This window comes from Chrysemys picta, chromosome 2, assembly GCF_011386835.1.
Source record: "Chrysemys picta bellii isolate R12L10 chromosome 2, ASM1138683v2, whole genome shotgun sequence".
Taxonomy (NCBI): Eukaryota; Metazoa; Chordata; order Testudines; family Emydidae; genus Chrysemys; species Chrysemys picta.
The window spans coordinates 21,531,856-21,544,323 of record NC_088792.1 but is presented as its reverse complement, the minus strand read 5'-3'; the positions used below and the strand labels follow the sequence as shown (position 1 = coordinate 21,544,323).

General features: G+C 40.0%; 1 protein-coding gene across 5 annotated transcripts in view; it reads right to left on the bottom strand.

Moving 5' to 3' along the window:
- The window catches only part of RNF32 (ring finger protein 32), a 47,361-nt gene that overhangs the window by 21,951 nt on the left and 12,942 nt on the right, over positions 1–12,468 (bottom strand). For all 5 annotated transcript variants that reach the window (XR_010598207.1, XM_065582751.1, XM_065582754.1 and 2 more), the window contains exon 4: positions 1,778–1,920. Coding sequence is in view for 4 of the 5 variants with exons in the window: in XM_065582751.1 (XP_065438823.1) it covers positions 1,778–1,920 (143 nt within the window). In the remaining variant the exon portion in view is untranslated. The remainder of the gene's footprint in view (positions 1–1,777; positions 1,921–12,468) is intronic.

Genomic DNA, 12,468 nt, shown 5'->3' with positions numbered 1-12,468 from the left:
GGGATTTCACTGAGCATGCTCAATAGAATCCCCTTATCCATATGTGGATATAGTGTTTTCTCCTGACTACCAGATATTTGTTAGCTACAAAACTGTGTTAAAATGGCCTCATCTGAAGCTATTGCTCTTTCCTGTCTGACAGGTCTGTTACTGAGGTTCATCAAGAAGATTTCTAACAATAATTGGCTTCTACCTCTTCTGGTACCAGCAGACAACATAAACTTCCTTAACAAGATGTCCTTCAGAGACTAACACTTTAATTTATAGAAGATCAAGAAATAGGCCACGCACAGCCTACCTGCTTCAATACAACTTTTTTTACTTTAACACCTAATTGCCTAAAGCAACAGAGGGTCTTGTGGCACCTTTGAGACTAACAGAAGTATTGGGAGCATAAGCTTTCATGGGTAAAAACCTCACTTCTTCAGATGCATGTCTTGCATCTGAAGAAGTGAGGTTCTTACCCACGAAAGCTTATGCTCCCAATACTTCTGTTAATCTCAAAGGTGCCACAGGACCTTCTGTTGCTTTTTACAGATTCAGACTAACACGGCTACCCCTCTGATACTTGACACCTAATTGCCTAGACTACTTCCACCCTACGCTCAAGTAAGTACTGCTGTAAATGCTGAGTAGTTTTCAACTTCCACTGAAGTCACTGGGAGCTGAAGCTGCTCAGTACCTTATGGAGTTGAGGGCTGAACGCAATGATGCCCAGCAGAGTTACTCCAGCCAAGAGAAGAAGAAATCCTCAATTGTGTTGAGACTTTGAGACGAGCTAACACTGGGAACTAAAGAGTACAGGATGCGACAGCTTAATGTGTATGAATAGTTCAGGATCTGGGAATGCCAGGATCTCTGAGCAGCAGGAGCCTGCACAACCTAGAAAGTCAAGAATGTGGTCTAATGATCCTTTAATTAGGCAATATAATTAACATTCTCTTAGTAAAGGGGAACCAGTGAAAACAACCTTTTATAAAAATTATTTGTGGAGTACGGACAGTGTGTTCAGTGATGCACACAAAGCAGACATGATTTCTGTCCCAAACAGCTTGCAATCTAAGTATTGGACCCTGCAAACACTTCTGAAGTTCTATTGACTTCAGTGGGATTCCACCTGGTAGTAAGTATTTGCAGAGCAAAGCTGTACGATAACAAAATAGAATTTTCACATCCAGGTCACTAGTTCAAATCCACCCAAGGTCACTACTGACCAAAATTCACTATCTTATAGTTAAGTGTCTCATGAAATGAGTTGATGTCAGTACTCTTCTTTATGGACATGGTTCCACAACAAAAAAACAATCACCACAAATTGTATCCTGACTGACAGTCTGTAGAGGTGTCAGAGGCCTGGAAGAAGACTGAACTGTTTTCTGACCTCTAACAGAAAGCTCTCTCTGGATGAGGTCTGTGACACACACTGGGTGCTGCGGGAACTTTTTCACTGCTATCACCTTTGTTGAATTTGTTCTTGCATAGCCTTTAAACTTTAAACTTTAGTTCTGTCAATCCAGTTCATTCCACAAGTACCAAATTCACATAAACTAAAGTAAAATGGAAATACAGCAAATGAATAATTGTAGAAAAATAAGTTACACAACAGGCTCATTAAGTCAGCAAATATCTCAAGTTGGAATCTCTCATTTTTTCCTCTTGTTCCAACTACAATTTTCTAGCATAACCATAACTTTGGAAAATGAATAACTAATAATAAGTGAATAACTGTTTAAAGAATGTTTTTGTGCAGAATACACTCCAAAAGTTATAAATGTACCTGTGGTTGAAGTGCAAATTCTTCCCTACATATTGCACAAGGTTGCACAGAATCTCCCTGTTTTATAGATCTTTGCTTTACTTTATCCCACTCTTCTGCTGTTAGTGGCAAGGAAGGAGGCTCAACTAAGCCCAATTTCTGAGCTACAGTGGGGGAAAAAAAGACACACATTGATACTTGTACAGGATTAAATTTTTCTTCACATAAACCTCATTGCTATGTATCTATTTAAAAATACTGTATACAAATTCATAACCAAACTACATTCCAACCTATCATGGAGTATTCACTACAGACCTGATTCTGCAATGTGCTGAAAGCACTCAGCTCCCACTCAAACCAATGGTAGTTGGGCATGCTTACCACCAGGCATGAGGTGTTTAGCACCCATCAGAACTGGGCCTTGTTCAATGTATAAGGTTGAAGCAGAAACATGTTTTTTCATTTAAATTGTTTACATTCAGGTAATATGCATTTCCTTATCTGTTAATAGCTACTTAAGGGTTATTAAACTTAAATGCATAGTGCCTCATATAAAAAACACAGTGTACTTTCAAAACCTTCAATACAAAAAATTGTTGGGAGTGTTTTTATACACAAGTATATGAACGTATATGGAGATCCAGTTGAAGGGGAGTCAAACATGATGCTTAGTTTACTGGCCTGAGTGACGGGACAATAGGGGTGCAGTCCATAGTGACTGAGAGGAAGGAGGGCTTGCAGAGAAGAGTAAGAGCTCTCTTATGGGCATACTGAGCTGAAGCCAATGGCTTGATATCTACAGGGAAATGTCAGGAAGACTGGATGAAATTTTAGTTTGAACAGGAGTGGAGAGCTAGATATGTGAATAGTCAGCACCGAAATGATACCTGAACTCACATTTGTGAATGAGATCACCCAGAGAGGTGGTATAGACAGAAAAGGAGGGGTTGAGCGTGGAGCTACTTGGGACCCATACAGAAAGCTGGAGGTGTCACAAGGAGGAACCTCTGAACAAAATACTAAAAGAGCGATTAAAAACAAGACAAGAATCAGGAGACGCAAGAGTCATGAAAGCCAAAAGAGGGCGAATTTTCAAGAACAAGGAGCATGGTCTACAGCACTACAGGCAGCTGACAGGTCAAGGAGGATGAGGATGGAGCACTAATTCTAAACTTTGGCCAGGAAGAGATTATTATAGACTTTGGGAACTATTTTAGAAGATGGCAGACGGCAGACTGGAGAGAATCTATGATGGAAATGGAGGAAAGGAACTCCAAATAGCAGATGTAGACAGAACATTCGGTGAGTTTAGAGATGAAGGGAAGATGAGATACTAGTTGTAGAGGCAAGTGTGGTAAGGCAATATGGGAAAGACTAAAGCATGGTTGTAGTGTGAAAGAAAGGAGCCTGAAGAAAGTGAGAGGCCGAGGAGAGCGGCATGGGGAGTAGGGATATCAAGAAGTTGGAATGAGAGGGCGTCACTGGTGCAGGGGAAAGGGTTACAGGAGGGGAGGAAATAGGAAATTTCTCTCTGAAATGGAAGAATAAAAAGAAAGTGGGAGGGAAGACAGGGAGAGAGGAGGCCACACTGGGTATTCTTGACTTTCTCTCTGAAAAAGTCAGTAAGATCCTGTGTGGAGAGGGAACTGGAGGCAGGAGAGAGGGGAAGCTTTGAGGAGAGTCAACGGGAGGAAAAAGGTGGTTCACCTTAAAACAAGTCTACATGGGCAGCTCAGGATTCCATTCCTACATGGAGGAATCCTTAGACAGTACAAAGCTGGCTTTAGCACCACCCATTTTGGCCCCCATCCAGCCCTGGGACTGGGGGAGGTGGAAAGGTGCAGCTGAAGTTTCAGCCCATTTGTCTTTATACTAAAGAAAAAGAGCAGAGATGTCTGTTTTTAATGCGTATCAATGAAAAACGTCTTCTGTGATTTTTTTTTTCTGAAATCAAACAAATGAAGTTAAAGTAGTATGGATTGGATGAATGGACTATAAGGTGGATAGAAAGCTAGTTAGATTGTCAGGCTCAACGGGTAGTGATCAATGGCTCGATGTCTAGTTGGCAGCTGGTATCAAGTGGAGTGCCCCAGGGGTCGGTCCTGGGGCTGGTTTTGTTCAACATCTTTATTAATGATCTGGATGATGGGATGAACTGCACCCTCAGCAAGTTCGCAGATGACACTAAGCTGGGGGGAGAGGTAGATATGCTGGAGGGTACAGATAGGGTCCAGAGCGACCTAGACCAGTGCTTCTCAAAGTCGGGCCGCCGCTTATTCAGGAAAAGCCCCTGGCAGTCCGGGCCGGTTTGTTTACCTGCTGCGTCCGCAGGTTCGGCCGATCGCGGCTCCCATTGGCTGCGGTTTGGTGCTCCGGGCCAATGGGGGCGGAGGGATGTGCTGGGCGCACATCAAATATCAAACTTTCCCTTTTAAACAAATACATATTTTTAAAATGTCTCTTAAGACACGGTGGGTCAGATTTCTTAGCATGCCATTTAGGAGAGAAGAATTTAACAGGTAAGCTGTACTTTTCTCAGTCAAATGACATGCCAGCTATCCTTCATTGATATGGTTAGTGGAAACAGCCATGCATAGGCAGGAATAGGGATCAAAAATAAAAGTTTTAACCAGATAGAGTAGAAATAACTTTCTGCAGGTCCATAATCACATTATTTTATTTGTATTTGGCTCCCACAGCATGTTAGATAAACCATGCCTTGTGCCAAATGAAAAGCCAACTTGTAGTGCTTGCTAAATATATGTGGACTTGGCTATATGGATGCCTTGCAAATTTGTTCAGACGTGCAGGTTTTCTCATTCCTGGTATAAACTGTGACTGAGTGCAGATTTCACGAACACACCTTATAATCTTTGACAATGCAGCCCTTAATCCATCTCAATTAGGCGAATTTTGAGGTATTTTTACCTCTGCATCTTCAGTGAAAGGGGACAGTACAGTAGACTTTTTAATTTATTTTCAGCAATATCCGACCAGCTCCTATTGCCGCAATAACAGAATACCTCACAGTCGTCAATGTATTTATCCTCATCGCCCTTAAGAAGTAGGAGGGTACTATAGCCTCGTTTTCCAGAAAGGGCATAGAGAGATTGACTTCTCGAAGGTCATAAAAGAAGTCAGGGGCAAAGCAGGGAACTGAACCAGCATCCTAAGCTAGCACCTTCGCCACTGGGCCATCTTTCACCAACTGTACAAGAGATTAGGACAGAAATATTAGTGCCAGTTCTCATGGTGTACAAACAAAGTAGCTTGATCTGTGAGTGAAATGAGGCATAGTTCTGAGAACTGCCTTTTCTGGGCAAAATAAGCAGTATGCTGTCATAGGGAGAACTCCTGACTCTGACATCCTGAGGGCAGAAATGATTTTACTAGGAAGTAGGGCTGTCAAGCGATTAAAAAAAGTAATCGTGATTAATTGCACTGTTAATAGGAGAATAGCATTTATTTAAATATTTTTGGATGTTTTCTATATTTTCAAATATATTGATTTCAATTACAACACAGAAAACAAAGTGTACAATGCTCACTTTATATTTATTTTTGATTACAAGTACTTGCACTATAAAAAACAAAAAATAGTATTTTTCAGTTCACCTAATACAAGTACTGTAGTGCAATCTTGTTATCATGGAAGTTGAACTTACAAATGTAGAATTATGTAAAAAAAATTGCATTCTAAAATAAAACAATGTAAAATTTTAGAGTCTGCGAGTCCACTCAGTCCTACTTCTTGTTCAACCAATCACTCAGGTAAACAAACTTGTTTGTATTTGCAGGAGATAATGCTGCCCGCTTCTTGTTTACAATGTCACCTGAAAGTGAGAACAGGTGTTCTCATGGCACTGCTGTAGCCGGCGTCGCAAGATATTTCCATGCCAGACGTGCTAAAGATTCATATGTCCCTTCATGCTTCAACCACCATTCCAGGGGACTCGTGTCCATGCTGATGACAGGTTCTGCTTGATAACAATCCAAAGCAGTGCGGACCGATGCATGTTCATTTTCATTATCTGAGTCAGATGCCATAAACAGAAGGTTGATTTTCTTTTCTGGCGGTTCAGGTTCTGTAGTTTCTGCATCGGAGTGTTGCTCTTTTAAGACTTCTGAAAATATGTTCCACATCTCGTCCCTCTCAGATTTTGGAAGGCACTTCAGATTCTTAAGCCTTGGGTCGAGTGCTGTAGCTATCTTTAGAAATCTCACACTGGTACCTTCTTAGCATTTTGTCAAATCTCCAGTGAAAATGTTCTTAAAATGAATAACATGTGCTGGGTCATCATCTGAGACTCCTATAACAAGAAATATATGACAGAATGCGGGTAAAATAGAGCAGGGGACATACAATTCTCCTCCAAGCAGTTCAGTCACAAATTTAATTAACATATTATTTTTTTAATGAGCGTCATCAGCATGGGAGCATGTCCTCTGGAATGGTGGCTGAAGTATGAAGGGGCATATGAATGTTTAGCATATCTGGCACGTAAATATCTTGCAATGCCAGCTACAAAAGTGCCATGCAAATGCCTGTTCTCACTTTCTGGTGACACTGTAAATAAGAAGTGGGCAGCATTATCTCCTGTAAATGTAAACAAACTTCTTTCTCTTAGCAATTGGCTGAACAAGAAGTAGGACTGAGTGGACTTGTAGGCTCTGAAGTTTTACATTGTTTTGTTTTTGAGGGCAGTTATGCAACAACAAAAAATCTACATTTGTAAGTTGCACTTCACAGCAAAGAGATTGCACTACAGTACTTGTATGAGGTCATTTGAAAAATACTATTTCTTTTATCATTTTTACAGTGCAAATATTTGTAATAAAAAATATATATACTTTGATTTCAGTTACAACACAGACTAGAAAATATTTGAAAACATAGAAAAAATCCAAAACATTTAATAAATTTCAATTGGTATTCTATTGTTTAACAGTGCGATTAAACCTGCGATTAATCGTGATCAATTTTTTTGAGTTAATCGCATGAGTTAACTGTAATTAATCGACAGCCCTACTAGGAAGGCAATTTTAACTGAAAGGAAGAAGAGACATACCTCCCTAAAGTGCTCAAAAGGGCAACTTCTTAAGGCTTACACAGTTGTTATATTTCCAGGTAGGGGAAGTGTGCATCATGGAAGGGTTGATAATCTTTGCTGCATTGATGAACCTCCTCATGTGGATGAAAATCTAGTTTTGTATAATTTCTGGAATCTAGAAGGTTATCTAGTGATGCAGTTTGCACCTTGAGAGTACTACCATTTAAAATGCATTCCAATTCCTCTTGAAGGAATAACAGAATACTGGAAATCTCACATTTGGGTGAATTTATGTTCTTGTATTTAGCAGTGGCTGAATTTTGATCAAAACCTGTCATAACCCTTAGATGTAGCGTCTTTTCTAGAAGCTCAGAGAGTAGCAATAACTTGTTCTGAGTAATCTTTTCTTCTGCATCTCCCTTTCAAAACTCATGCCATCAGACTTGTATATCCAAGCTCATCAGCCTAATTTGTCCTGGAGAGAGAGAAGTTCCTTACACACCAGCAGAAGAATCAGGTTTCTAGCATTGCCACCAAGTACCAGTGCATTTGAGACCTTTTTGAGGCTGTGTTATGATGTTTCTTTCACTCTGGTTTTTCTGGGTTATCTTATCTAAAAGAGGAATTAAGGTAGAAGACATACAAGATGCTCTTTAGTCAGTCCTGAGATGGATTCTACTGCTATTGCTTCTGTGTCCATTCCTTTGAAGTACCATTTTGTCTTGACAATCCTGGGAAGTCTTGTGAATGTCTTAGGTTGGCTTTGGTCTGGTTCAAGATCTCAGGAAGGTAGTGGAGGAATTCCAAAGGAACACTCCATTCCCTTTGGATCATCTGTCTTTGGTTGATCTAGTCCATTTTTGTAGCTTTTCAGGTGTATACAACTTTGATTCCACATTTTGTTCAGCCCTTTAGAACAATTATATGGCTTTGTGATGCAGACTGTGGCACACCCTGCATGTAGAACCACAGCCTGACCTTATTAGAGAGATTTTTCCTTGACCGTAAGCTTGCAGTGATAAGATTAGATGAACTACTTTTAGCTCCAGAAAGCTGATATGGTCATGTTCTTCCTCCTGTGACCAGTGTCTTTGTAATGACTCCTGATTCCAGTGGGGACTCCCAGCATCTTTGCAACGACTCCTGGCAGGCTGATAACCATTGTCAATGAGAGTGCCTTGCATGATTATTTCCCTGAATGATCACCAAAGTATCCACAGGCTTACTGATACAGAGAGTTTGGTAAATCTTTAGAGGTCTTGCTGCATGTGTGGTTCCAGATCCTGAACATGATTTTTTGAAGTAGTTATATGTAATAATTTGAGTTATTGGACTTGACTGTGCACAATACCATCATCCCTAAAATTATCAAGCAGAGATCCTAAGATTACACTACAAGGCTTGAAATGAGCAAGCGGTTGTGATAAATTAAATAAATAAATTAATGGAGATATCCCATCTCCTAGAACTGGAAGGGACCTTGAAAGGTCATCGAGTCCAGCCCCCTGCCTTCACTAGCAGGACCAAGTACTGATTTTTGCCCCAGATCCCTAAGTAGCCCCCTCAAGGATTGAACTCACAACCCTGGGTTTAGCAGGCCAATGCTCAAACCACTGAGCTATCCCTCCCCCCTTTCCTTTCACAGTGTGGTTCTCCTTAAAACATCTTTCACAGAGGCTTTCTAAAAATATTTATTGATAAATATCCATCCACAAAGTGTAACAGCCTCCTATCTGTGTGAACCTTTTGTACACTTCATAATTCTGCCTGTCCAGTATGTTTTAGTTACTATCAGTGCACGGAGTCAGCTGGAATGTGCAGCAATTAGCTGTGGACAATGCCAAATGGAATACATAACTTAGTTGAACCCACCCTCTTGAGCTCTGCCAGTAGATTATATGTGAGGAAGACTTCTTTACTTCTGACCCAAAGACTGTTATGATTTGAACTGTTAAAGAAGTTTTTATCCAGGAATTCCAGTCCTTGTGAAGAGAGGGAAGAGTTTCACAGAGCTTAAAATATGTCTTCAAAAGCTGAGTCTGGCTTTATGGTTTATCTCAGTTTACGTGTTTATTTGCAAACTTTTATTCATGAGGCACACAGGCTTACTAAAAAAACATGATTGTTTTGTAGACAGTAAAAAAAATTTCAATATACTTAAAATAAGCATAATGTTTAAGGTTAATTAAGTTTCTTCTTACTATAGTTTATACTCTTTAACTATAGATTTTCATCACATCACACACAAACTTCTCGTTACTTTGAAAATAACAGCTTCTTGATCAAGCAGTTAAGCCAAGAATCTATCAGTGTTGTTAAGCAATCTTATATGCTGCATTACCAACCTAAAATAGGGGCAAAGAAAACTTTAACCAATGCTGCCGGCAGGTTCTTTTGGCAGGCATGTACAGTTCTTCGTGCATACTTTTTTTTCACAGGCTCAGGAGATCCTCAGCACTGTCTCTTGGCAGCTTTGATACCCAGACACTAATCCAGCCGCTATCAACAGATCCTGGAGCTCATAGTTCTGGGTGCTTGGAAATGCATCCCGAATCCAGGATTAGAGGCAAAGATAAAGTGTATGAAATTAAAGTATTATATCTAGTAGTGCAAAATATTCTCTTCACTGATGAAAAATGCACTCTCCCATCAACTTCACTGTAGTAAAATGCATTCCTCTATCAGCGTCATCGTTGTTGAAGTAAAATTTGGGCTTTAAAAGAGAGAGGAGAGATCCTGTAGAAACAATTATGACTGACATCTTCAGAAATCTGCAAATTAATACCATTTTAAATAGCCCACGTGGTAGTCCAAGTCACGAGAAAAGTTTTGCTGTTGTTTATTATCTGTATTGCAGTAGTATCTAAAGGCCCCAATCATGGATTGAAATCCCATTTTACTAGGTGCTGTTCAAACACGTAACAGTGAGACAGTCACTGCCCCACAGAGCTTACCATTTAAGTATAAGACAAGAAACAACATGTGGATACACAGACACTGGGAGCACAAGATAACAATGAAGCAAATTTGGTCAGCATGAAAAGCAGTGGTCATAGCACATCTACTTAACCATACATTTTTTGTAGACATCATGACAGAGAAGAATTTTAACGAGCCATTTGATGAAGGGCAATGAGGTGGCTATGTGGATTTTTACTGTGAGCTCCTGCTATGCATGAGGGGTGATATGAGAGTTAAGCACAAAGGTGCTTGTCGGAAATTTTCCTAAATCGGTGGCAAAGGCTGGCAACAATAGCAGAGTGGAGGCAGGCATGGATGTCTCAATAGAGAATAAGTGATGATAGGTAGGCCAGGGATAGGACAGAACAGCCTTAAAACCAAAGATGAGTCATTTGTTACGATGCAGTAGAGAAGGGAGAGAAAGTGGTTGGACACACACAGAGGGGTGATAGGATCAAAGCGACTAGCCAGGAAAATGATCTTTGCAGCAGCATTTTGAATGAATACAAGTGGGGCATGATTGCATTTGTCAAGGCCCTAGGGATGGAGGTTGGAGTCGTCAAGATGCAAGAATATTCATGTTTACCCACCAAAAGTTTAAATGACAAATCCATTTCGCATTAGCTTGATGTTTCTGTTAAAATGATCAACAAGTGAGGCAATTATAAATATTGACATTTAAATTGCACATCTTAAGCTTTAAAGTTAATGTCCCTGCTGAGGTGAGTGGGGCAATACAGACCTGAGCTATTGTTTGACTTGTCTGCAGACTTAGGAAGAGAACATTGCATCACTTCACATTTTCAGGTTGTCTTCACAACAATAAGAATTGGAAATATAATTATTACAATGAAATATTGTATGAGGATACAATTAGTGTGACAGATGGGAAAAAGTTATGGCAAAAATGTAAACAGTTTATTGTGTAAAGATATACTGACTATTACATGAAGATGTTTAAATATAAAAGTTAAATTTATTTTTTTCAATTTTAAATTACAAAAACGAGTACTTTATAAAAATTTTTAAAATGAGTAATTTAAATGTTTTCTGTCTTTCAATAAATTCCTTGGAATCACTTGCACAAAAAATACTATATTGGACCCTTTAGTTAGTGCTATGAGTTGGGAAGGAAATATTTTGTCTTTCTTATAAAAAAAACAAATGAATACATTCACACTTTAACTGATTTTTTTCAACTAAGCCTTCAGCTTCCATAATGACTCACACCATTTATATGAGGCAAATAAATATAAAACCCAAATAAATAAATAAATAAATAAATAAATAAAGTCCTTTTAACTGATGTGGAACCATAACCATGTGAACATATTAACACTACCCTTGTTTCCCCACTCCCTTTTGTCCTATTTGTTACTCATTTGTTGAGTCTAGTACACCATAGGAGGAAGGAAAACAACTTGCTCTGCAGGGAGGAGACTGGCTCCTGGCCATCTCAGCCAGTAGACCTAGCTCCACCCTCTAGATCTCCCATCCATCCGTGTACCGGCAACAGAAAGTGAGGAGGAGCCATTAGTCCCCAAGCCTGGGAGGCTCAGAGCCACCACAACCAAGAGGAAGAGGTGTAGAGTACTGGTGGTTGGGAACTCCCTTCTGAAAGAGATGGGAGGATAGAATTAGAATTCAAAACAATCTTGACAAATTAGAGAATTGGTCGGAAATTAACAAGATGAAATTCAGTTAAGACAGGTGCAAAGTACTGCACTAAAGAGAGAAAAATCAAATGCACAATTACAAAATGGGGAATAACTGGCTAGGCAGTATTACTGCTGAAAAGGATCAGGGGATTAGTGTCCAATTCTGAGCATCACTCTAGGGAAGATGTGGACAAATTGGAGAGAGTCCAGGGGAAAGCAACAAAAATGATAAAAAGTGCAGAAAAGTTGACTTCTGAGAAAAAGTTTAAAAAACTGGGCATGTTTAGTCTTGAAAAAAAGAAGACTGCGGGGAGCTGATGAATCTTCAAATATGTTAAAGGCTGTTATAAAGAGGATGGCAATCAATGGTTCTCCATGTCCACTGAAGGTAGCACAAGAAGTAATGGGCTTAAACTACAGAAAGGGAGATTTAGGTTAGATATTAGGAACAACTTTCTAACTATAAGGATAGTTAAGCTTTGGAATAAGTTTCGCAGGGAGGTTTTTAAGAACAGATTGGATAAACACCTGTCAGAGATGGTCTAGGTTTAGCTGGTCCTGCCTTAGTGCGAGGGGCTGAACTGAATGATTTCTCAAGGTCCCTTCCAGCTCTACATTTCTACTATTCTATGAAATTAGGGCCTGACCTTGCAACTGATTCCATACAGGCAGACCATTGTGCCGGTATGGAGTCCCATTGATTTTGTGTAGTTCTCTTTGAAGAATCAGGGCCTTGAATTGTAAATTCTTTAAAGTACGGGCATGTGTATCTGCACAGCAGCTACCCCAATGGCAATGTGATCTTCACTGGGGCCCTTGGGCATTTCCACAAAAAGAGAGTAAATCATAATGAGCAGTATTTATCTCACTATACTGTAAGATCTTGATGGGGAAGGTCTGTGTCTTTTTTAAAAAGTCTAGTCAAGAGGTTTTGGGGGGAGGGGGAAGCATAGGCCCCGGGGGTGCTCAGTCCCCCCCCCCACTCCACCCCAGGTCCCACCCCCACCCGCCCCATACCCCAAAGCCCCCATGCCATCCT